Genomic DNA, 27,338 nt, shown 5'->3' with positions numbered 1-27,338 from the left:
AGCTGAAGTTTTTCGCGTTTTTTACACACACGGGGATATACATATAAATATATATATATATATATATATACGGCGGGTATATATATATCGTCAGGATATCGTCACAGAGCGCGTGTCACATAGCTTATTATCGTTGTCCTGTCCCCTCGACGAGGTTGAAGTCGATGCGTGCCTCTCGTGACCGAGCTTTCGTATTATGGGATCATATAATATCGGTGCTCGCGGAGTGGCAGCTCTATATCGTTCCAACGATGCTACACGTCACTGGAGAGAGTCACGAGAGTCGTTTTTTGCGATATTGAAGTACGCCTCGATGTGTCCCGCACGTAGCACCGATTTTATTCCCTCCCCTTCTTCCAATATTCCCTATTTACGATGGATTAACATCGTGATATATAAATTTATATAAAGTTCCTCGTTTTTTCCCGTCGATCATTTACATCTGTTGGATGTCTGTTTCTTTTTTTCTTTTTTCTTCTTCTTCTTCTTCTTTTTGCAGAAATAGGAACAATACGTTTGATCAGGATTATTTTTCGAAGCTCGATCTCAACGTCATTTTGCGCAAAAATTGAAACGATTCGCGGTTCATGTCCCACACCTTGGAATCGAATTATTCCAAATTTAAATTTCAAATGTAATTATCGCGCGTCACGATTCCAATCGAATCGAGCAGGAAGAAACGTGACTCACCCGGGTTCCGACGGAATCTTTGATCAATTATTTGATAGATTAGATAATAATAATAATACTAATAATAATAATAATCCCATCGAAACCGCAAGTAACAACTAATCCAACGCGAGACGAGTTTTATCAAGCTTTTTTATCACTGATAAATCGACGATCTTCGACGAGAAAATCGATAATGATAACGTCGTTGTTAACCGCGCCATTTAATGCAAGTCAGTGTCTTTGACATGGGAAGAGAAACGAGAAAACCCGTAGAACTCCAAGTACCTCGCGAAAAATTAATTTTGATTTACCGAAACGCGACCCAACGCGTTAAGACCCCCTCTCTTTCTCCCCTCTTCCCCCCTTCATATATATATATATATACCGGAAATTCCGATTGATCCGGATATATATTAGGCCTCCGGTGGCACGTTTACCTTCACTCTTCTGCCTACATGTTTATCAGGGAGGGGTGCCCGGTGGGGCCAGGTTTCACGCTGAGCAAAGTGTTCTCTCTGAAACCGCTTCTCGCCGACAACAAAGATAAATGGGGGCTTGCCCTCGATGGCCAGATCAAAGACGAGGACACCAATCTGGCGTCCAGCACCCTGTAAGAAAACCGCTGCTTGTCGATGGACAACACACGCCTGATTATATTCGTACATACATATACATAATATATATAGGGCTGGTCAAAAGTTTGGGCGACGAGATAATTGGAAATTTCCGTGAATTTACTCCCCCATCTTTTTTCATCGATGATTCCATTCGTTACACTCCGACTCGAATCCATTTTTCGTTCGTTCGTTCGTTCGATTTCCATTTCATTTTGAACGGCTTTCTCTGCTCTTTTTGTTGTTTTTTTTTTTCTTTCCACACACAGTTTGTCGACACATTTTTATATAGGCATCGTTTTCACGCTCACGTTTTGAATCTGTCTATCCTCAGACATTGCCATACCCAAACTTTTGATCGGTGCTGAGTGTACGTGCCTCTGTTTCTCTATCTCTCTCTTTCTCTCTCTCTTCTCTCTTCTCTCTTTCTCTCTGTTTCTATGAGTATCAAAAGAGCAGCTCGATCACGCGTGCGATCACGACTTCTCCGTTCGAGGACGTCTTCGTTTCTCGAAATTAATTTTTTAATTATATACATCGAGGGAGGGGACGAAGTGAATTGTAAACCGGTGGAAGAGTTACTATCCACCTTTTGTTCGTATTATCATCGACGCTTTCTGCGACGGGCATGAAAGGGTTTGATGCATCCTTTTCTCTTTCCCTTTTCTTTTTTTTTTGTATCCCACGCGCGATGAGAATCTCAAATTGAACAGCCAGACTGCGTTTTAAACTGTCGCCTTTCCCTTTGAAGCTCGCCCGACATTCGTGGCTCTTAATGTAAACCGTGTCTCTTATTCGTGTTCCGTTGAGCACTACGGTTTCTCGCCAATGTCTGGGGAGGCACTGATGACGATTAACTCGTCACAGTGTTCCTAAATGGAATATAATTAAACGTATTTCCATTTCAATTTTTGACTCCTCTCTTTTTTTCCTTCCTTTCTTTTTTTTTCAAATAATTTCAAATAAAAATATCCCAAACAACGCTCGAGGTTTCGCGAAAACTTATTCGAAGTTTGGAAATTTTTTTATCCTTAAAGAATGAGTCACATACCGAATTTCACGAATTTTATTTGCTCGATCCAGTTTCAATTATCTTCCTCCAATTCACATACATTTCACTTTCGTTCGAAAATAGGAAGAAGAAGCGTTGCCTGCTCGTTTTCGCGTCGCGTACATTCAGAGGCCAACCGCGTTTTTCTTTCCTCGACTTGATTCGATCCCTTCGAAAAGTTACTGTCGACTCGCCAATCCCTACCTTCTTCCTTCCGTTTCATGCGAGTTTGGAAATTTTTCGTTTTTCTTTTTCACAGAGAGAAACTTTTCGACTCGGGATAATAATAAGAAAAGAAGAAATGCGATTACTTTCGAAACTAAATTACGTTTTCCGTAGAAAAATTGAAGAAAGGAATTCCGTTTCGAAAACGATTCAACTTTAAATCTTCTCGTGTTCTTTTTTTTTTTTTCTGTTAAAAAAATATTTCTTCGTTAAAATACTAATTCATAAATGATAAAGGATACTCGAGAATTGTATGTATGTGTGTGCGTGTGTGTATGAGAGAAATAAAATGGTGTAATCACGTTGTTACTTTCGATAAGCGAGGTGACGAGGATAATTATACGCGCGATTGCACAAACGATTCGCTTATAAATAATTTGAAAAGGGGGGCGATATAGGGGCGAGAGAAGTCGTGAACAGCAACGTGCACGTTTCTCTTTATCGTGTTTTTTTTTTTTTTTTTTTTTTTTCGATGATTTCTCTCCTCTCCTAGAAGAGAATGATGAGTTGGCTGATTGGCGATGTAGAGCGGACTTGTGTACTCTTTAACGCACACACGGAACGCGGTAATGAGATTTTTTTAGGCGTTGCGTTTTTTTAGTGCTGCTGCTTCATTAGAGCATTATAGTGCTAGTATTTATTTCCTGGGCGAAGCTAGAGATTTCGTCCGATATAAATCAAGGAGAGAATGTTATTATCGATTATGGATCGATCACGAGATACAGACGATTCGACGAGAATTATTTCCAATTTTCCAAACGGTAGATAGTCCACATTAGAGGATCGATTTTGCTTCGTCGACACTGCTGCAAATCCCTTGACACACTTGACTCAAAATTGAAACGAAAACGAAATCGGTGCGGTGGAAGCTTTTCGAATATAATGGAAACATTCGTTTAAAACATTCTTCCTATATCGTGGAAATAGTTTCGAATTTTTTTTTTTTTATTTTTCTGCACACCGAATTTAATTCACACGTATCTGATGTATCTGCATTTCCACTTCAACCGCACTGTTCGAATCGTGCGAACTCCAGACGTGTAAGCAACCATGCTTAAACAAAATCGATAAAACCCTGTTCCCCCCTGCTTCTTTCTTGTCTTGAATGCTCGCTTTTGCACTTGTTGCTTCCCGCAAACTGCTTGATACCGTTTTTTCGAACCTTCCTTTTTTTTTTTTTACGATCATCAACAACTTAACCCTTATATATTCCTACCCTTCCACGATATTTCTCGCCACTTAGTTCCTTTGAATGTACTGCTTCAACGCTCTACTTTTTCTCGCTTCTTCAATTCGTATTGTTCCGCTTATTTATGCATGCTGGGCTTGAATGTTTGGGCAGCTGATAAACGATGGAAAAATCTACGAATTTTTCTGGTTTCGCAGCGTGGTGGATCCCTCGCAACGCGAGAATCTAGGGATAATCGTCCAGTACAAAGTGAAAGTGAAGCTTTGCCTCGGAGCCTTAGGAGGGTAAGTTGAAACTCGAACACCTCTTTTTGAACACCGAAAAATTTCTTTTCGACTCGCAATTGATATCAATTTATATCGAATTAATTTAATTACGATACTCGAGGAAGCAGGAAACGAAGGAGGAATTTAATTCACGTTGTTAACAGCGAATTAGTGGCGGAACTGCCGTTCATCTTGATGCATCCGAAACCGGAAGAAGAGGAACCAGCGCCACCCACGGCTCGGCCCAGCCCGACGCAAAAGACGGATAGCGAGATACCGCTCGACACAAATCTGATTCAATTGGACACGTACGTTGATCGATGTGTTAAGTATTCGATTTCTCGATAGACGTTTCGATAAATCATCGTCGCTGCTATCGATCTTCCTCTTACGTTATCCTCTCGTGTTATATGCGAAAATCGATTTTAAAAAAACTTGTTTAAAATCATCGTAATTTTAAAAAATTTCAAGAAGATGGAATTAATTCGCAATTTAATTTCTACACGAAAGAAAATCTATATCGAAAGATCTTTTATCAATTTTTCAAATTGTCCCTATTTCAGGGAGGCTGACGGCGACGACGACATCATTTTCGAGGACTTTGCCCGTCTCAGGTTGAAGGGCGAGACGGATGCCTGACTACGTGGATCCAACTCGATCGACCTGTTCGACGCAACCAAACGCAAGATCTTCCAGAACGGCGCGAGCCAGCTGATCCTTTAATTCGTTGTCTCGGTTGGGAAAATGATTGAGTGATCGGTGACAAAATGGAACGTCGATTCTTCGCCGCAAGGATCGAAAGATCTCTTTCGTTCGACGATCGCTGGAACAACTATCTCGACTTTTCCTTCGATGCTGGATGAAAAATCGTATTGGTCAAATTCATCTAGATAGTTGTACATGGGACGACACCTATGGAATGGTACTAATAATCAATCGCACAGGGAGTAATTAAAGCGCACCTCGTTCGACTCGTCAGTGGAGGAAGAAACATTTTGGATCGATTAAAATCACGATGCGGGATAACAATGTGTTTAACGCTTTGACGACGTTTTTTCGTTTATGGATGGAAAACGATTCGGAGCATCGAAGACTGAACGCATCGTTGAAAAAGATGTCGGATGAAACGATATTATTTATACCCAGTAACGGGATGGAGGAGTGCATCTTTGGGGATGCGATTTGAACCAGCACACGTGTTTTTCTTATTTTAATCAAATGGCCAGTATGCGGAATTCTTCCTGTTAGTCACGTTTTTCAAGTGTGCGTTTTTACACGAAGAGAGTACGAAAAAAAAAAAAAAATGTGAAAAAGAGACTGGTCGATTTCGTTGCAGAAAGGATTATTATTCGTTTCGTGCTATTACTAGTTTAGTAAAAATCCTTTAAGTCGTTGATAATAAGTTACACGCTTTCTCCTTATCGAGATATATTAAATTTGTCAAAGTTTTATCATCCTTCCTATGAATATCTTTTTCATTATTGCGTGAAACTTTTCAATTTTGAGATTTTGCGTTGAATAACGTTTATGAGAAATAACCATAAGCTTTTCTCTTCTTGTAGAATCTATACAAGATCGGATTGAATATCATGCAGCCTCTTATCGTACAAACGAATTTTTTGCAATGGAAAATGAATCAATCAGTTACTATTTCTTGACAAACTTTAAAAATTATCTCGCTTCGTTGGAAGATGTATTAGATAGTTTCGATCATGAACCATCGAATAATTTCGAAGATCTCGAAATGAATTCTCGTTTTTAACGTATTGCTCGAATCGTGTGACTTTTCAACAACGAGCGTATCACAGTTTATAAAAGAATTGTACGATAATTGAAAATTAAACAATATTCTGTGTGAGATAACGCGTTACGTTGATCGCTAAAATGTGTTGTCTCTTTGTATTCGACAGTTTAACAGAATGCGATCAGAATGAGATTCAATGAGAATGTTTCTTTTCAAAGAATTAAATAATCGAAAGTCGTGAAAGTCGTTTTCGGATTTTCTTACCGGAAAGGCAAGAAAAATTCAACGAATCCTAATTAAACGTTACATATATATAAATATATATATATATATATACATAAAACAAAGAATACGTTATATATAGATAAATATGTATACACACGAATACACGTATTGTATTACACACCGAATTATGCAAACTTTATCGTCACACACGCTTAAACAATAAAACATGATTAAAGGGGAAAAAAAAGAGAAAAAAAAAAAGAAAAGAAAAGAAAAAATAGAAATAAAAAAAAATAAAAGAAAAGAGAATTATGTAAAATTTCAGCAGTTTAGCTTTTACACGTTTATACCGACATCAAGAAAGTATTGGGTTTTTTGCAACACGTTACCAATCGTACGATTTTTCTATTCCTTTTTTATGTATCACATTTTTTACCGAATGAAACATTCTAGCGCCATCTTGAATACACATTTCGGATTATCGAAAATTCGTTTCTTTGCGAACATACTTGAAATCGATCCAATTCGTTACTTGCATCGTTTACCGAAGACCGTTTGCAAAAATTGAATCGAACACTTTGATATGGAATATCGATTCGAGTGAGTTTTTTTTTTTTCTTCTACATCCTTTTACGACTTACGTTCACGTGATGAAACGGCAAAACGAGTCATGGAAGAGAGTACAGTTAGTCACATTAATATTTGGATCTTATTTTATCTACGTCTTATTTTATTGTATCGTTTATCGCATATAGAAAATATAGGCTTATTCTGTAAATTTTTTTTAAATATTTCATCCTACGATTTTTCTTTCTTTTCCTACAAAGTTTGTAATTTTTGTTTCGTAATTTCTTCATCATCTTTTCGATACGAAAATTTCTAAAAGTTGAACCGTCTGAATATTAATGCAAGTAATTGTACAATCGAGTAATTCGAAGCGTAAATTGAGAGATAGGGATCATTCCAGGTGTATGTGATCAAACGGTATGCCTTTAAGAGCGAGGTATCGAGGTATTTTCTAAGTATTTTCTAAACGGCAGATCGTGATAGAATCCTTTGGATCAATCTCGCCGATCTGCGATTTAGAAGACACCTTATATATATATGTGTGTGTGTTGTATTAGCACGATTTAAAAAAAAAAAAAAAAAAAGAAAACATCAATGCGTCCGCTGTCAATTAATTATTATTTTACAAGTATCAACATCGATGACAATTTCACGAGGGGCACAGCGAGCGCGCGTTCGATTAAAGAGGCAACTTCTGCGTATCGACGAGTGTAATTTTTCAAGTTAATAATGTTAATAATTCTCGTGTCTCGAAGGGAGTGAAATATCGTGGTAGTTTAAAATCGAAGAGAACGAGATTAACGAGCGAACAAATTATTATTATTATTATTATTATTATTATTATTATCATTATTGTTCATAGACGTCCATGAGATGAAAAGAAGAAGAGGGGAAGGGAGGGAAATTTTTGTATAAGACAATCCTTCGTTAATAAATACGTTCGATGAAGGATCGATCGCCATTTTTCCGCTGTAATAAATAAATAAATAACGAGTAACAAAAGTCAATTGTACAAGAAACGAAAAACCAGAGTTGAAAACCGAACTGAATTCTCTTCGATTTTAAACGAAACAAGTTTTCGATTTTTTGGGCCAGGGCAACGTTGATCGTGCTGTTGGCCGATTTCGAAATCGTTGCACATGTATATATTACATATACGCAGGAGGAGTTGAGGAGAGGAATAGTATTTTTTATCAATTTAGCATTTACGGAGTGTGTTTAGGAGAGATTATCGATTATATATATATATATGTATGTGTATATATATATATACATACACCAAAGCATCTCTCTCACTTCAATGTTTTCGTAAGCAAGGAAGCTTTCAAGGGAGAATGGGAGGAACAAGACGAACATAATTATTATTCTATAGTTATTAGTCGAGCGAAAACAATTGCATAAGTTAATACTGTAAATGTCGAGTTAATGTTTAAACTTATTTAGATAAGTGGAAGAAAACGGCCGTAAGTTTGGGGTCTTCGTGTTTCTTAATCGTGTATTTTTTTTTTTTTTTAGGGGAAAAAAAGAGAAAAGAAATTGTATAAACTGTGCTTACGCTACGATTCGTTATTCATCTTGCACTTTGCCCCACTTTGAAATCGTGTGATGGTGATTTCATAAAGATTCGGACCTCAAACTTACGCGTACGCACACACGCATACACACACGCAAACAATTAAACTTGTACACTGCGTATAGAGAAAAAGAGAGAAAAGATGAAGAAACGGCTTGTACAATACGCGCGAGAGTATATTTTATATTCGCACGCGCTGGTGCGCGCCAATATTTTTTGTAACATATTAAAGGGACAAAGAGAAAAAAAGAAAAAAAAAAAAGAAATCGAATGTGGTGATCGATCATGGAGAGATAGTTCGATACGTAAATTAATAACATAATAATAATAATAACATAATCGTTTGGAAACGAGGAATGAGACGAGGGATCGATAGATAATATATCGATACTGCACAAAACAAATTGCAACAAATTGTTACAGAGTTGCTTCAGAGAGTCAATAATGGGTGCTGTTTTAAAGAGAGTCGTCGTGTCGTCGTTTTTTTTTTTTTTTTTTAACGAGTGTATCAAGTTTGCGACTCGATATTTTGTATTTTTTGAAGGGGAACGAAAGAGCCCGTTGAAAAAAAAAAGCCTTATATTAATCACGGATCGCGATTCGTATCGAGCAATTCGTAGCTCTTTTCTTTCTCTCTCCTTTTTTCGTCTCGAACTACGTTGGTTGGGACAAATTACGAGATTCCATTTGAAAGTAAAAACTCTCTCGAAGATACTTTTTATAAGGGTGAACTGTTCCCACAGTTTTCGAGAGCAATTTCTTACAAATTATTTTACTCTCAAATGGATCTTGTACGTTGTTATATTTAATCATCGATGTTAAGACACGAAAGAAAGACGCGAGGTAAAAATTGTTGTACATTGAGTATATCGCGGAGAGTGACGATTGTAACGATTATAGAATTACGCAGGGCATAATATAGTTAGCTAAGTTAGAAACAATTTAAAGTAAGAGAAATTAATAATAATAATAATAATAATAATAATATTAATATTAATATTAATATTGATAATATTAATGATAACAATAATAATAATATTAATAAAAAGAAAAAGAAACAAAAAAGAATCGTCCACGTTTATCGATTAATTAAAAAAAAAAAAAAAGTGTATGTGTAATCGCAGTATTCTATTTTGTGCGTGTAATGATTGGAAATCAAGGTTGCAAACCTTTTCATGGCACGGATTACAGTGCCGCGGAATACCGTGTAAATTGCGTTTAACTTATTCATCAAAGAAGAGCGAGTTACCGCTCGCTAAATTTCCCTGATCATATATTCGTTTTATATATTCAGAAATGAAACGCGAGAGGGGGGAAAAGTGTCGAAAGATGTATGTATAAAGATGAGGAACAAGAGGAAATGGGGGATGAGGAGATGGGAGAAGAGAGTAAATAGCGAGATACGTAATATATTATAATGTACATGTAAAAATTGTGTATTCTCATATAATAATAGCTGTAATAATTTAATAAATCTTGTATATCGCAAGCGATCGCTTTTTTTTCTTTTTTTTTTTTTTTTTTTTTTAGTTATATTTCTCGAACTTTAATCGTTTCAAAGTCGCTCGAGTTGTCGAGCTTTCGAAAAAGATGAAAAGAAGGTATGTTTGAAGTTGAAACTTTGATTTTGATGAAAGATAAACAGTATATGATAATCTTGAAATCTTGAAATTCTTCCGAATTATGAAACCGAATTTCTTTTTTAATTTACCGAGTTAATTAAGCTTGCTCCGAATTTTACCTCCCTTAAAATCTCGACCAAGTTCAAATAAAACTGTGCAAAGGTCGGCATATTTGAAAATTTGCGGATTCGAAAGTCTAAATTGGAAGTGGTGAAATCGATGCATCTGTTTGAACTGAGCTCGATTCATCTCTCGCGAGGATTTCGAGTAAGAAGGAAAAATACGCTACGAACGAAAAAAAAAGAAATAAGGATGGAATGGAATTTATATGGGCTGTAAATAAGACAGGGATGCAAAAAATTATACAATTCACCTGGTAAAAAGAGTTTATGGATTATACAGCTTTTTCCTCTCTTTTTTTTTAATTGCAGAACAATTCCACGCTTTCGGGAGTAAAATTCTAAAGATTTATTAGTACGAAAAAAAGAAAAAGAAATTTTTTTTCGATTAAAAAAATGTTCCCTTATTACGAAGCTTCTGTTTTCTTTTTTTTATAAAAAAATAGAATCATTCCAATTTTCTGCTCGAAAGGAAATTTAGAAGGATAATAGTGATCACGAACGAGAAGTGATTCAAGTGAAGGAGCAAGATAAATTTCCTTTAGAAGCTTAGAAGAATGAAAGCTTAAGAATAAAATTCCATTTAATTTTCCCGCGATAATTTTTCTTTCACCGTGTTCCATTATTTTTCCACAAAAATGAATCGAAGCTACGATAAATTATATATATACGTGAATAAAAAAGCATGTTTCGATTCCCCGTTCTTTTCTTTTCTTTTTTTTTTCTTTTTCTTTTCGAGTATTTCCGCTTGAACTTTCAATCTTGAAATAAAAAAAAGAAAAAAGGAAGAAAGAGGAGGAAAGAAATCTTTGAAACTTGTCTCACAGAAGTTTGGACAGTTTCAATTACACCGAGGCGCGGGATGGACGTTCGTGTTTCGTTTCAGATTAACTACGGAAGTTTTCAAGTTTGACGGAAAACGAGCACGATAATTCCACGGTGGATGGATTAGAATGATCCTTTTTCATTCGCCTATATTCGAGATTCGATTCCGTTTTGTTTCCAACGTTCCCGTGGAATTCGAGAAATTGGTGGTGGTGGTGGTGGTTCGCAGGCGCACGCAGTTTTTCGTGTCGTGTATTTTTAAAAACAAACACGAACCACGGGAAAAATGCATCCTTCTTGCGCAATATAATTTTCCAATTTATAAATTGAACGCGTTCCCGAATTCGATTAACAGACTGGGATATGGAAAAAAAATTTCATAGTTCAGTTTAAATCTCTGGAATCGTTGTTTGTCGTATAAAAATATGTATTAATTTTTATACATATAGTATACATTATATCTCGTTTTCGTTTTGTTTATTTATTCATCATGATTTTTATTCGAAATATTTTAAAACTGTTCAAATAACAGATAAAAATTTCCTCTTTTATAATGAAAAATATAAAGTTTCTGAATGCTTACACAATTTTTTTGTTATTTAAGAGATTAAAGAGAAAAAATATATATATATAATATCTTTTTAAATTTTAAAAATATATTTAATTCGTGGTAAAATTTTAATGTAAGCGAAACAAGAATGTATCATATTGGAATTAACATATTCAAAAATAATATTACAATCATTATTCTTCCATTTGCTGTTTCATTTTATTGCACTAGTTAAAATTTTTTTATTATTTATATTGAAATAATAAAAAAAATAATTTCGAGCATCTAAGGTCGTTTCCTAAAAAAAAAAGAGAGATAAAGACAGAAACTTTTACAACCATACATTTTGCAAATATATATAAAACATATATATAAGATAATTGTCGATGAAAAGATGAAAAATTATTGATGCGAATAATGAATTACAATCGAAACGCATTATTTATTTATTATATTTATTTATTATATTTTATTATTTATTCTAGAAATGAATTTATTTTCATGTTTAATAAAGCTCGAACAAGCGAAATTTTTTGCTTGTTACAATTTTCAAGAAATTCGAAAGAGATCGATGGATCATTTGTAATTATTCGATGATGTATTTTTTTCATCATCGTTTAAAAACAATATATTAATATGAAATGATATTTAATGTAAAATCGAATGAAAAATAAATTTTTGAATCGACATCGTGCATCAACGTTTTTGCGTTCTTTTCATTTTCAACAAAAAAGTCGATTTTGAAAAGACGTTAAAGAAAGGATGAAATATTTGCAAGGAAAAGAAAGATCGGTAAAGAGAAACGGTTAAATAGAAAGTGGAGATTCTTCGTTCGAGAAAAATTTGTTAACAAGTGTGCCATGCATATTTAAAAAAAAAAAAAGAAGAACAAGAAAGAGAAAAAAAGAAAAAAGAACGATTACTAAATGAAATCGTTTTTTAAAATTCCCGAGTTGTGAATCACCATTATTTTTAATTGAAATTATTTCTACAATAAAATTTTATTGGAAGAATTTTTTCCTCGGCTCGTATCTTTCATTCTAAAAATGAATTTCCACGTCCTTTTTTCCCTTCCCTTCCTTGTATTTAAAGAAAAAGAAAGAGTTTCGGGAAGGAAAGTAAAAAAGTTTCAGATAAAATCTCGCGTAACAGCCAAGTTTCGATTCGACCCGCGGCGTTTTCCTAATGTAATCCTTTTTTTATCTGAAGGTAACAGGGTGTATTTCATCCGCAGTATTTCATCCTGTAATTTCTCGTATTTCCATCGGAGTATCACGATAATTCTAAAATTCGTCGAGAAAGATCGAAATTTACCATTGTTTGGTGATTTGGTGAAGAAATTTCTTGATAATCCGAGTTTAATGGTTTATCCAGAGATGAATATCGTTTTTCAACTTTATATCAGATTCTGTAATTCTGTCAAGAATGTCAATTCACGAATTCGACACGGGATTATCGACGATGCAAAAGGATAACATTTTTCAATGTCTTTTTTTTTTCCTTTCTTAAGAGGATTAATATAAAAGATCGATGAAAATGAGGATGAGAATACTTTATTTTCTCAAAAATGTTGAAATATAATCGAATACAAAAAACGAACCCAATATTTTTTTCACTGGCCCCCTACCTTTGATGCAATTAAAATTTTTAACGAGAAAAGATTATTTGCGACGAGAGAAACATCATCTGTTAAGTGGTTGAAATTTCCACGAGAGTATTTGAGGAGAAGAAAATAAAAAAGTTCTGACTAATTTCAGCGAGAAAAAGAAAAGTTATTTTATTCTGATATGGAAGTACGCTAAAGATAATTAAAATTAGTACAATTGAAAAGAAGGAAATTCGTTGAAAATGTGATACAAGGAAAATGAATAAAGATTTTTAAAAAAAGAAAGAAATTACAAGCGTAAAAATAAAGATGAAATAAATAATAAGCGAAAAAATAAAATCTGAATAAATGAATGAAGTATCGTATATAAAGAGTATAAATAAAAATGATTTGCTTCAAATCGAGCAAAAAAAAATGAAGTATTACTTATTAATTAATTAACAATTACTCGCTATTTTCTAAATCATGAAATATCAAAATTATCATCCATAATATGTACATACTACGAAACAATGCAATATCGATTTCAAATAGCTTCATCGTAATTGCTATTAATATTAATATCATATACAACATATTCAATCAATTCATTATGCATTATTAATGTCATAAATCATGTACTGCATCGTTTTATATTAATCATAATGTGTTTCAAATAAAAATTAAAAAGAATTATTCGTTATAAAAGAGATATCATGCATAATCATTCAAGTTTCATTTACAAAAGCAAATAAGCATGCGATGCAAAAGTTGATAATATTCAGTACTTACCCTCGATGACGAAAAGCAGAATGATAATCCTTTAAAGCTCTAACGAATAAGTTTTGGCGCGCATCGCAGTCCCTCTCTCTATCTTTCTCCCACTCCTAGATGTAAGGCAATGCTACCTCTACCGAGCCGACGCGCTTTCAGTGTGATCCACGCGGCCAAACCGCGAGGATGCGTATTTGGGATAAATATATTTTGACGGTTGTTGAGAAAGAAATTGCCCTCGATATAGAATGTTTTTCAATTCGTGATCGTATAGAAATAATATGTAATTACTGTTCGGTGTTTTCGTAAAATTTTTCAGGAAATTTCTTTTATTTACATAAAGAAATTATGTTTCAAAGTGAATTAATAGCACGCAAAATACGTAACAATTATCGTTTCAATAAAACAACAACAGAACATTTTTTTTTTTTTACGATTTTGAAATTGTGAAATTTATTACATAAAAAAAACATCGATAAAATTACGTGTGAAATTCAAAAGGATTTATAGTAGCGAAATTTAAATCGCAAAAGTTTTAATCACGAATTCCTACGTTCCCGTTTCACGCTCGTCTCGAAACTATGATCCTATTCAAAAAACCATTTTCGCTTTCTCGAGAAACGAAAAGTCGATGAGAATAATCTCGAATAATTCTAAAAGCATTTAGTATCACGAACTACTTGATCGTTAATTTCGAAATTGTCGTTTGCGAAAAGTTTCTCTTATGTCGTTATAAATGAAGGCACGAGTAACGATTAATCTAAAAACATCGTTACACAAGATAAAGAGGAATCGTTTTCAAAATTACCTGCATACTGGTGAGAACCAGTTCCAAGTGAAGCGAGCTAAGGTTACACATCCTCACTGATCATTCTAGATTACTGGTAAAAACAATGTGGTCACAAAATCCACGTGAGAGAAAAAGAAGCATGTAATTCGAAACCGTTAAACAGATCGAAAGGCATTGTAACGACATCTCGCGGAACAATTTTACGCGCGAATTATCACTAATGAATTTTTACATTTATGCAATTATTCGATGATACAATAGTTTCGAATATATATATGTTTCACTCGCGATTGATCTATTCACGAAAAAATCGTAAATTTAATGGAATCGATGTAAAATGAAACCGGTAAAAATCATTCGAATCCTCGCAATGAGCCACTTGATTCTTAATGAAACTATTCAACGATTTTATTCGCGAATTCATATCTTGGTTGAGATTTCAATCGATCACAGTTTGTTTTGTCGTTGAAAGAATAAAGATATTCGATTGTCGGTTTTATTAACTAGATTCTTTTCACAATTTGAAATTTAAGACAACACGATGCCGTATCACTTCGAGTCCCCACCGTTTACTACCTGATGTTAGCCACGAGACATAATTGTCGCGCAGATCGCATAACTATCGATTATCGGAAATAGTTCGATTTCTCTAGAGAATCTCGCAGTGATCTCGCTGCAGTGTTGTGAATATCGTGAGTGACATTGACATTCGAATTTTTGTTAGTGCAGTGAAAAAATCTAAAAGAAGAATGTTATTATGAACGAAGAATTGTGTAATGAAGAAAAAAGATTGCAACTGGAAACTGGAATTCAAGAAATTACCAAAAAATGTAAATATATAACCTTTCTATAAAATATTTTCTGTTAAGCATGCAACGTGTGTTGAATAAATATAATCATTCTTTCCATATTTTGTCTTCATAATATCGTTTTGTCTTCATATTTCTTGTCTTCATACGCATTGTTTTTTGTATAGAAAGTATATGCAAATTTTATAATTTTGAACGATTATGTTTAACGAGTAATATTTTTACGAAAAATTAACCTCTACATCCGTTCTAACGTTTCTCATTTTATAATGAAATTTTCATTTTATCAAGTCATTTTTATTGAAATTTCTATTTTAAAATCGAAACTAGTATCGAAAGTAGTATCAATCTATCAAATTAAAGCTCGAAAAAAATTCAATTAATACGAATCGCAATCGAAGTTCGATATTATCCACGTTTAATCTAAAATATCTTTCTATTCGTCGTAATGGGATGCAGATTCTATCATAGCAAAGTGCAATACCACGAAAATGAATCTGTTGCCCCTTTATAACCTAATCTGGCCCGGAAGTACAAGCAATTTATACCATCCCGTCGTTTATTCCTTTTTCGTGCTCTTGTTATCGAAAATATAATGATAAATTTTGTACGTTAGGTTAATAATTTTTCGAAAACCGTGATTCCAGGTTATGATACGAATGACATTTCATTAATAATTTCTTCGTGAATAACCTTATCTTTGAAAAATTTCTTCGATAGAAACATCGATATCGGTTTCAAGTAACGAAATTGCAAAAAAATTACCAAATATCTAACTGTAATATAATATCGTAATCAACATATTATATAATATTATTCATTATATTACCAATTACATATTTTATTAAAAATTCACATTCGTATCATTGTTCTTCCAGACGACGTACTTTTTTTGTTACTAAAATAAAATCTCCAAAAAAAAATTTGTATCTATTCGTTTTTTTAATAGAAACGTTAATTCAATCCCTGAGTTTTTAAATTCGTTCTTTTACTTTCGTTCGATATGAGTGATCGCGTAGTAAGTTATATATATTTTCTTTGCCAATATTAGACTAGCAATAAATAGTACGCGTGCAAGATGAAGCATTCGATACACAAACTTATTTAAATTCTTGCTTCTTATCGATAAATCTCTTCTGTCTCGCGCATCTTTACACGTTACACGGTTGATCACCCTTGAAAAGAGGGATTCCCCATGCGTATTCAGGAAACGAAATGGATTTTTATTCGTTTCCAATAACGTTATTGTTGTATCGACCGCGAAAGTGTTCAGTGTCGAAGGTCTGACGGATTTCACGTGAAACGTAATTACGAGATTGACATTTCGACGATTTTCAATCCGATATTTCACATCGACTTCCCGATCCGCGCAATATTTTTTTCCTTGAAATTTCCTTCGAATTTTTTTTTTTTTAATTTTATACAGAAACTGGAAACTGGTCGTTTCAACTTCAACCTCTCTCCTTATGGAAAATTTGAAATCATGGTAAAATAATTTATGGAAAAAGCTTGATCATAAAGCTTGCAAATTTAATATTTTTCTAGAAGCGCGATAGTCTTTGTTAGAGAAATTTTGGTCCCTCCTCGTAAAAGACATTCGCGTAACGATCTCTATAGGGAAACAACGTAACTGGTTAAATTTTATTAAACAGCATGTGCCTCATAAAATTACACTGCGTCTTTTGCATGTTTCACCAATTTGCATTCTCTAGTCGGTTTTTAAATAGTCTCGAATCCTTTGTTAAGAGGAATCTGATTCTTTTCTCTCGCATTCAATGAGCTTCATTCAATATGATAAAACGTAGAGTTTTTTTTAATGGAATTTTTTTCTTTTTTTTTTTTAATATAAATTAATAAGAATACCCCTTTCACCGACACCACCACGATTTAATAGATCGCATCTGCGATTATTCTTCTTTCTCATATCGCTTTGAAATAGATTGAGCAAACTGTGATTTCGTCCATTTATTTTCCCTCGTGATTTTATATTCACGGAATATATTTCGAGGATTCTTCACCCTTCCGAAGAAGAAAATTTTTGCTAAGGAGAGATTCTTTTAAGGGCCGCTCGTAAAATTTCAGATTATCATCGATCGTGAACGATATGAAGTATCTTTTAAATTTATCATATCGATTAATCGTACGAACAACAGTTCAACAAAGTTCCATTTTGATAAATTCTAGCATAGCTAGAAATCACCGAAGAATTTTAACGTGTGATTAATTTGTACACGAGTTGTTTTTGAAGTTGGTTAATTATTAACGATGAATGAAATAATTTGCATCAATTCTTCCTCGTTACGATATTTACAAGTTTAGAAATCATTCATACAAATGGGTAAATATCAAAGGTTTGAAACGATACGCAGCACACGAGGAAAGAATGGATTTGTGTGTCACGATAGCAAGAACGCTTGCAAACGTTTTGCTTTATTATCGATTGTTCGAAACATCTCTTTTCATTCGTCAGGGAACATTTTATAAATGTTCCGGACGTGTGCTCATCAACATTGGTATTTCATTCAACCGTACTTATGGCGAGAATAAAAAAAAAAAACAGAAAAAAAGACGAATAAAGAGAATTAAACATTCTCTATTTTATCAAAAATCATTATCGTGACTCGATCGAAAATTATTTTTCCATTTTACCAAGGATAAATCTTTCGATTAGATCGAAGAATTAAAGAAAGAGAAAAAAATCCAACGTCGTTTGTTAACAATCAAGAGTATCAAGAGAGAGAATAAGCAATAAGTAAACGGTTTAAAATATCCAAGCAATATTGACATTTATAATTGACATTTACTCTTTGAATTCCGTGCCAATTTCTTTATCTTAATTCGTCAAACGCGTCATCTCGAAAACGCGTCTCACGTTTCGTTCGTCGTCGATTTCGTCAAATATTCAATTGAAAACAGACGAAAGGTGTGCGACAGAATAATCCAGTGTGACACGAAACGCTGTCATTGGCCTTACTAACCTGCTCCGCTGTGTATCATATCTCGTTATCGAGTCGTATTATTTTCCACGCAGCCCCGTTAACAAATTACATCCGTATCTCGTTCCCATCGGTCCATGTCCAACCAGCTAAATTCAAGCTTTGCCCCCCTACACACTGCACTACGGCCGATGCACTTTGCCCGTGATAACGTTACGCGTAATCTGCCGTGCAAAGTCGTTTATTTGTTATATAAATACGTCCCCCATTTTTTCATCGAACTATTAGAATTTTCATTTCATTAAATTTAAATTCGTTTCTTTTCTCAATGTTCAAGAGATGGATCGAGCAATTAAACATATATATACAAATCGATATCCCTCTCCTTTTTTATCAAATATCTTTTCCACCCCAAACTTATAAATTTTTCGAACAAATATCAATCATATTCTCACGTTCGACACATCTCCTCCCAATTTCATCCTTTACCCGCTACAGGCTACAGGATTAATCGTATATAATTCCAATAATTCCCGCGGAACTGGTCGAGGCAAAATTCGCAGCCTCATCCAGGAGTGGAGGAACGCTTGACAGGAAAGTAATAACATCACGAATTCTCGTAACCGAGATATACCCGAAATTGCTGGTAGCACGTTCTCGCCTCTATCTATCGGCTCGAGCTAAACTGGCCAGCCCCCAATGGGTTTTTGCAACCCCAATTTGCAATTGGGGAAAATAACGTTTCCTGCAACGGTAATTGCAAAGGTAATTAAACACGACGGGTGCGCGGGGTGCTCGGCTATGGGGATGTTTACGGGAAACGCTCGGAAACGCGTTTCTTAATTAGAAATCTACAAGATGAGAACGTTTAAGAACGCTCCCTAAACGAATCGAGTAGGGCTGCTGCGTGCCTGGGAAATTGCTATCCCGCAATTGGTTCGTTTACCTCGCCGATTCTTTTAGCGGAAATATTTTTTTCTTTTTAATCTGCCTGCAAATCTCGCAATGGAGATTCTTTTTCTTAAATAGAATAATACACGATTTTCTTAAATGGAAAAATCAAGTTTGTTTGTCTAGAGATTTTTCAGCAAGTATGAATAAATTTTTCAAGAATTCTCCATATTTTGGAAAGATATTTTTCTTACGGGACAAATTTATCGGATTGTAATTCTTCTGGCGTTTGTCTTACTGGTATGTATACGTCTAGGAAGTGAAAAATGGTGCGAATGTAGAATGGAGAAATGGATGAAGGAAGGAGAAGGCGGTGGATTCTTTCGTCGGTGGATTTCTTCTTCTTTAAGATAAAGGATTATTATGCTCTCGAAAATTGAAATCGTTCTCCATTTCTTTTCCCGGTCTTGGCTAGCATCGATATACTCATCGACGAGGAAATTAATTTATTGAATTAATTAATCGTCGTTTGATAAATTCGATTTATAAAAAAAAAAATACATTTGTGATATTTGATGCTTTTAATTATCAGAGAAGGCAAAAGTGCATTGCAAACAATAAACGGAGTTTATGTACTCACGTGTATGTACACAAGAGCAATGTGCTCTTTATGAGAGAAATTGCGGTTAGATTTAAACCCAGCGACTTCAATCTTCAAGAAGTGTTCGAGTAGGCTCTTCACCAACTGCCAATCGAAGATAACATCTTCCTCGATTCTCTTGTATTATTGGAAACAGCGTTCCAAATCACATTCATATCGAACGACGAAGAATCAAGATTCTTGACTCTTAATCAAAAATCTGATTTTTATTCTATCTTTCGCAAAAAAACTGTTTCCTCGAAAACACAACCGTATCATTTATACATCCTTCTCCTCCACATTTCCATAAACACGATTCTCTCCCAACACGTTCCTCTTTGTATCTTCTTCTTCTTCGTATTCCGGACTCTGTCCGTTCGCGAACGATATTTCATTCAAATTTTCCAACTCACCGGCGTACAACTTGGTTTAATTGATATCACCACCGTACACGGCCATCACCCATCCATCCTCAACTAGATTTCCATGGACCGTACAAATTAACGGGGGAACGCGTCGATATGTCGCAACGATTTTATCGACGCTCGACGGATTTAAAGCGCGCTCGATCGCGCAGAATCGCAGAAAAATTTCGCCGAATTCGGTCCATTTCGTTCACGCGACGCTTTTTCGGCAAGCAAGAGTCGCGAAATATCACGCGTTTCCACTCCTCCTCGCGTTATTCCGTCGAGAATATAATTGATCGACCGACCCGGCCTGCGTTCCATCCGCGTGGAAATTTCATCGATCTCGCTCCATGTTTCTCGCGCCATTCAGGAAGGAGATAGATACAGGTTGCGCGCATTGTTCACGAAAGTAGCCGATCATTGGAGATGCATTCGTCCGTTAGGCGTACGGATGAAATTGTGTTGAATATGAAGAGAATAAAGGGGTAAAAATGTTCGTTCGGAGGGAGATCGGTTTGTATACAACGTGTCACTGCTACAAGTGAATCGTCGATCGTCTACTGTTCACAATTAGGAACGCAGCTTAACCGTGAAGCAGTTTCGGATTTTCGCTGGCTGGCCGCATTAATTGCCAGGGGATGCAACAGATCCTAATTTGTGTAACGAGATACAGTTAGGAGAGATGGGAGTGGAGATTAGAGGATTTTGCGAAATTTTTAAAAGAATTTTAATTGATATTTTTTTTATCACGATTCCTATATTGTATTATCGAGTATAACAAAGTATATAACAAAAAAAAGAGTAGATGTCGAAATATTTTTGGGGAAAGGAAAGATTCGCGAGCGAATACAGCACGATTCCTGATTATTGATCCAAGGAGATTCGTAACAAGAGATTCGTAATAATTGATATTTTTTTTATCATGATTCCTATATCGTATTATCGAGTATAACAAAGTATATAACAAAAAAAAGAGTAGATATCGAAATATTTTTGGAAAGGAAAGATTCACGAGCGAATACAGCACGATCCCTGATTATTGATCCAAGGAGATTCGCGACAAGAGATTCGTAATTAAACGTCTTGATTAGCAGCAATAAGGTCTGGCTGAAAAGTTGGAACTCGAACGGATTCGAAGAAATGAAAAGACGGTCAGTTCTCGTCCCAGCTGTTTGCACCGATGAGAGAGAGAAAAGAAAAAAGAAAATCAAGGAATGTTTCATCCGCCGGGAAGGGGGAGGGGAGGAAAAGTAGTACGAGGGGAATACCTTTGATAAGTTTCCAAGGAGATAACTATAAATGACAATGAGAATATGCATCTTGTTGCCCCCGACATTATTGCGATATTTTCTTAATTAAAAGTCAAATATAGTCCATCTCATCATACTTTGCATTCTTTAAATCTCTTAATTATCGCCATTGGAATTGCTCCTTAGAGCATACTCTTTGACCATGAACAAACAACATTCTGTTGTTTCCTGTAATATCTCTCTCTCTCCTTCTCTCTCTCAGACACAATGGGTTGCGTTAAATTCGGGAATAAAGGTCTCTGTCGATAAATCTGGAAGGAAGAGTGAACGAACAAAGGAACGTTTCATAAAGGTTCTCGTGGCGAGGCATGAATAAGGGTAGGATTACATCGATGCGTAATTTATGCTCCCGTGTCCTTCCTTTGCGGAAACGAGGCGTCGTCCTTGACGAAAAAGTAGCGAGGGAATAAGATAAACAGCGGATGAAAGATCGATGTTCGAAGAGATTTTCGATTTCGAAGGGAAATAGATGTTATTGTTAGAGGAATTCTAGTGGTATTCGTAGAGATGATCGAGGAGATTCATCGGGTTAAAAAACTTATCCGCCTGATCCCCTTTTCATCGAAGGGGAAAAGCGGAAGTAGAAATCTTGGATGGAGAAAATTTCTAGAAAGTTTCTATCTTTGAGTCTCGATCGAGCCTATTTTGAAAATTATTCGTTCGATTAGAGGGTGTTCGATCGGTTGGAAGACGGAAGAATGGCGAGCAATAAACGTAGAGGAAACTTTTTCCAGGGAATGATTGATTCAATCAAGTGGAAGGTTGTCTTTCCTCGAGCTATTAAGATAAAGAATAAAAGTGGTATTCCTCGCGAAACGCAGTAGTGTTTTCCATTCAAATACCGGATTTAAAATATTGCAAGCGATATTTAAGAAACGTAGGGGAGAAGCGTATCCGAATGCAGAGAGAATGAAACGATCCCCGCGGATCTACACGATCTACGATCTTTCTCCAGTGAGAAAAATATTTTTAAATAAAGGGAGTAAAGTATGCGAGGGATAAAAAAAAGTTGACGTAAAAAATAACGTAATTGAAATTTAGGAAAGGGGCGAAAACGCTCTCGTAGAATTCTTCTCGTAGAATTCAATTGCAGTTTTTGTAATGAGTCCTTGCGCCATTCCCAATTACGTATTCATCAGCAAAGCGGCATGGATTTCGAGAAAGTGGGATTATTTGTGCAGGAAGCATCTGTCGTTATTAAACTTCATACATGAGATGTTTTAAACTTTTTACGCGTTATAAGAATACGAGAGAGTATTCGAACGATTCCGCGAGTTATTTGCCATTTCGAAGGACAATTTCGCTGTTGATCGAACCTTCCCTTACGTATCACACGCACGAGAACTTTTATATTTTCCATTTTCTATGTCTCTCCTCGGGAGAGAAAATGAAAATTCAATTTTTCCAACGAGTTAGCAAGGAAACGTGTTATTCGAAGGCCGCTCTCGAGAACGAGCATCTCTAACGAACGATTATTGCAAGGTTCAAGCGGGTATTACAACGAGCGTTTAATTAGAAACTGTTTAACCGCGTCGCTGTTAAGAGGCTGGATTTGTCGCTGACATAATATTCCCAAGTTCGCAAAGGAAACAGTAGAACGCCTCTCCCGCAAACTCTCCACGAAGTTTAAACTCTCTTTATCCGTATACGTTGTTCTTCATTCTTATCCTTGGATCATAGATACGACATTTCGATGGTATCGTTATATTATATACAAGGCTAGGAAACGTTTATGATAAATAATTCACTCTCGCTCTTTTTTCATACTTTTCTGTCAAAACAACTTTAATCAATACTGTATTCAAAAAAAGATATTAATCGCCATTCTATTTATGTAACTAAAATATATACATAATATTTGTATTTCAATTTGTGCTCTGATCGAAGAGGAAATAACCACGACTTTGCTTTTGCTTTGAACGAAGATTCGCAGAGGATCGAATAGAGAGAAAGAAAGGGGGGAGGCAATCGGTGCAAGTTCATCGAAGAGAAATCGTGTAAAAGAAAAAAAAAAAAAAGGACGATGATTTTCTTGATTGCAAAGGTTTAACGAAATCCATAAACGGGATGACTTATTGCCGTCTGTCAGCAACTCTTCGCGAACGTGATTTATCTGTCGGGTTTGGACAGATATCGCGTACTTAATCTCTTAGTCTTAGTTCTCCGATTGATGCGATCCCGTTACGTCCGACCCATTATTTTTCGAATAAAAATTTCCTCGTGCGAAAGAAAGGAAGGGGAAAAAGCCGTGTCCACAGGTTTTTCGTTTCCATCGATTTTCGAACATTTGTTTCTTGCTCATTCCCGATATAATATTTCACTTTCCATCACAAAGCGTGATCGATGGATTACTGCCGCTATCTTTGATCGTATCTCTTCTCTCTCTTTCTCTCTGCCTCGAACAACTCTCTGTCTCCCTAAGAAACAACGATTATTTGACGCATCGCCCTCCCTTATTTTTAGCCGGATTATTTTGACGCGGTAAACAGAGGGTTACGAAAAAGTCGATAAAATGGTCAGAAATATCGCGCGTCCCTCAACAACATTGGGGAAAATAATCGAGGGGAAATAATAAAAAGAAAAAAAAATAAATAAAACGAAGGGTCATTCGATTTAAAAACATTTCCACTATTCGATACGACAAAGGTTGGCCCCGCATTCCCACCGGATCAATGTCGGGAACGGAACCATTTCGGTTTCGTCGTCGAGCTGACTCTCGATTCAATTTTTCTTCGTCGTCGAATATATATATATATACATTTTTTTTTACAGTTTCGAGAAAGGGAACGGGTTGTTAGATCGAGGCTAATAATGGCGCGATAAATCGATTCCTCCGGGGAGAGGTTGAAACTTTGTTGTCATTTGTTGCAGGTAAGAAAAGAGGAGAAAGATCGAGGAAAAGTTAGAACGGAAGATCTTAAAGAATCCACAAACCGGGGAACGTTGGAAAATGTCGTCGCCGAAAAGACACTCTCGTCGTGATCGCGTTTCCTAATTAGACTTAGGAAGGGGACGGTTGATTATTGGAAAACTGGCCGGCCGATCAACCCGATCCCCAATTTTTCCCCGCCCAAATGTGACGGATGTGCGAAAGTGTCGAGGAGATCGAGCGAGTTTTCCGAGTTTCAAGCGCGAATTTCGACGGAAGGTAATTATGCGGAATAGAAGACAGAGCGGGGCGTCGCGAGTGAATGGGGTGACGAGGCGTTGCTCTTTCGTGGACAAGGTGCCCTAGTTCCCCAGGCATGGCTCGGTGTCTGCGCGAGTCGTGGTCCAAAGTTCGGGGAGAAATAATCTAATTTGTCGGATGAGCACTGGCCAGACGGATCCCTGTCGATACGATTTCGCCACGACATGGAGGGGGATCTGATCGCCTCTTGGACCGGCAACCTGACCGCGATGTTGCACCACCTGCCCTGCAACGACACCTTCCTCCACGGATGCGCGGAGGAGTGTGGACTCGCCTCGTCGGGATTCGATCACATGTGCACGGCCGAGAAGGGAAGCTTCGCCTCGTCCATGACTCTGCTCTGCGCGCCCTGCGACTACTCCAACTGCGACGTGAACGTGTCCTTGGTCCTCAGCGGGCTGGAGAGCGTGGAGGGCGTTTTCCTGTCCAGGTTGCCGAGGTTCGAGTGCAACGAGACCGATTTTCCCGATCAGGTGAACACCTAAGTAATTTCCTACGTTTCGTCGAGTCCCTTTCTCGCTATTATTTCTTGTTATTATTCCACAGATATTGGAGTGCACGGCGACTACGGAGAACGCGACTACGGAGGACTTGACCATCTCTTGCTCGCACAGGGCGAAGGGCTTGAATACGGCTGGGAGCAGAGGGCGACGTCTCGACTGGAACTTTCTCTTCGTTGCTGTATTTATCGTGGCGGGTGGCCTGGGGAACATACTCGTCTGCCTCGCTGTGGGGCTCGATAAAAGGCTGCACAACGTCACCAATTACTTCCTTTTGTCTCTCGCGGTGGCCGATTTACTCGTCAGCCTGTTCGTCATGCCTCTGGGCGCGATCCCAGGCTTCTTGGGTGAGTGTTTTTGCCAAACATCGCGTGGAAATTTCTCCCCTCAGATATTATCGTTTCTACCTACCTCTTTTTTTTCTTTTCCAACGAAAATTCGATTTCGATTGAATCGCGACATTTCCTGTTATCTTCTACGATATATATTTTAACGTGAGAATTTGAATTTGAACGAGCATTTGATCCGCATTTCCTCTTGGAATAGCCGAGAGGATGCTCGCCACGCTTTTTATTCCCAGGATCGTACACGATTTCGCTATTTCTGTGCCCTTCTCTCTCTCTCTCCTCTCTCTTTCTCTTTCTCTCTCTCTTTTGGTAATCGAAAACAAATAGCGGGGACGATGCTGGTGGTCTGGAACAAAGCCAATGCAACGAATACAAAGAGACCAGTAGTCGATTAAATCGAACTAATTAGAGAGACTTGGCAAAGTTTTGCCACAATCTACTGATCCATTAGACGCGAAATTTCTCCCCGTTCTTCAATTATACGGAACGGAATATGTCTCGAATCGGAAGCAAGCAAATTCGCGGGAACCTGGAACGTTTCTCTCTCGGAACGGATAAGATTCTTGGCGAGAGGAAAAAAAGAAAGTTAAGCGATGTAAGAAGATTTTTTTATTAAGCGTGGATCTTGTTCTTCAAACTTCTTCACGAAAAGTCTGTCGCGGTTCGAAGATTTCCTCGAGGAGTTGGGCGACGACTAGCAGTTGAAAAAATTCCTCCCAAGTTTCCACGCGATCCGAGAACTTCGAATAACGTTTTTTTTTCTCGAGAGGCGTACGTTTTATCCGGAAAATGGCGTTACTCCGTCGATTCTTTCGATATCTGAAATACGAAACGATTTGGACAAGTTTGGATGGATACGTTTGACGTATCGAACGAGAAAATTGTATCAACGAATTCTAACAACTTCTTTTTTTTTTTTTTTTTTCGTTTTATCACTCCGTCGTATTCCTCGAGACTCTGATCATTCTCGAGGATTACATTTATTGGCCGGTGTCGAAATTGCGGCGAAACGAAATAAAACCGACGCGATAAAGAATTCAAACGTTGGGGCAAAAAATAAAAAGAAAAAATAAAAAGAAGAAGTTGAAGAAAGTTGAAAGAGTGTTGAATGCAATTGCGCCTGGTGTTACGATGCGAGAAGGAGAGCAAGCAAGGGACAAAATCGGGGAAGATTGTTCATCTTGACGAGGCGTGCAAAACCCGAGGATGCTTTTTAACGGGTTTTCCACGCCGCTCGAAACTTCTTTTTCGTGTTACGAGAAAGAAGGAAAGAAAGAAAGAAAGAAAGAAGTTTCAGCAGGAGAGGGAGGAAAATTAAAAACCGATAACTTGAACTGCCGATGGGAAAATCGATTGACAGAGATTAACGAAATTCAATGTGAACCTCACTTTTGCCATTGCTCCTTGATATTTCCCCTTTTCCTATATCCTTTCCACGAATTTATTTCTCTCAATAATCATCCACTCTACTTACGTGTACTCGCGTATCATCTCCCTTCTCTCTCCGGAATATTTTCGTACAGCTCGTCTATTATTCATCCGCGCAACGTTCAAATCTTTTCAAACTGCTGACAAACGATTCCCCCCCAAAAACGATAATAAAGAGAAGAAAGAAAGAAAGAAAAAAAAGAAAGAAAGAACTCGATATCGAAATCTTTTCATCATCCAGCTTTTAAAACTTCGATCCAATCTCCATCTTCTTGCGTCAAACCTCGCAAAAAAGGGAAGGAAAAAAAAAGAAATTCATCCCTCTCAACGAATGGAATCGGATGAAATTGAACAAAGGACGGTTTAGAAGAAACTTAAACGTGTCATCCCGAAGGAATGTTCCTCCTCCTCTGTTCGAACCTCGTCCAAACCTTTAACCACCTTATGTTCCCTCTCTCCCTCCCCCTCTCTAGGAAAATTCACTCTCCT

General features: G+C 36.5%; 2 protein-coding genes across 11 annotated transcripts in view; both read left to right on the top strand.

Annotated features, from left to right (window-relative positions):
- Window positions 1–8,258, top strand: part of LOC409006 (arrestin red cell) — a 29,395-nt gene extending 21,137 nt beyond the window's left edge. For 3 of the 5 annotated variants that reach the window (XM_006561832.3, XM_006561831.3, XM_016913896.2), the window contains 4 exons: window positions 1,139–1,282; window positions 3,949–4,035; window positions 4,182–4,325; window positions 4,581–8,258. In XM_006561832.3, the coding sequence (XP_006561895.1) occupies window positions 1,139–1,282; window positions 3,949–4,035; window positions 4,182–4,325; window positions 4,581–4,656 (451 nt within the window). In that variant the 3' untranslated portion in view covers window positions 4,657–8,258. The remainder of the gene's footprint in view (window positions 1–1,138; window positions 1,283–3,948; window positions 4,036–4,181; window positions 4,326–4,580) is intronic. The other 2 variants (XM_006561833.3, XM_392535.7) reach the window with 1 other exon arrangement.
- Window positions 8,259–13,721: 5,463 nt separating this feature from the next.
- Window positions 13,722–27,338, top strand: part of 5-HT2alpha (serotonin receptor) — a 31,025-nt gene continuing 17,408 nt past the window's right edge. Inside the window, exons 1-4 of one of the 6 annotated variants that reach the window (XM_006561560.3) lie at window positions 13,722–13,884; window positions 14,925–15,221; window positions 24,256–25,047; window positions 25,121–25,421. In XM_006561560.3, the coding sequence (XP_006561623.1) occupies window positions 24,739–25,047; window positions 25,121–25,421 (610 nt within the window). In that variant the 5' untranslated portion in view covers window positions 13,722–13,884; window positions 14,925–15,221; window positions 24,256–24,738. 6 annotated transcript variants of the gene reach the window in all.

This window comes from Apis mellifera, linkage group LG9 (assembly GCF_003254395.2).
Source record: "Apis mellifera strain DH4 linkage group LG9, Amel_HAv3.1, whole genome shotgun sequence".
In the NCBI taxonomy this organism is placed as follows: domain Eukaryota; kingdom Metazoa; phylum Arthropoda; class Insecta; order Hymenoptera; family Apidae; genus Apis; species Apis mellifera.
The sequence above is the reverse complement of the archived record's forward strand: the minus strand, read 5'-3'. Positions and strand labels throughout refer to the sequence as shown.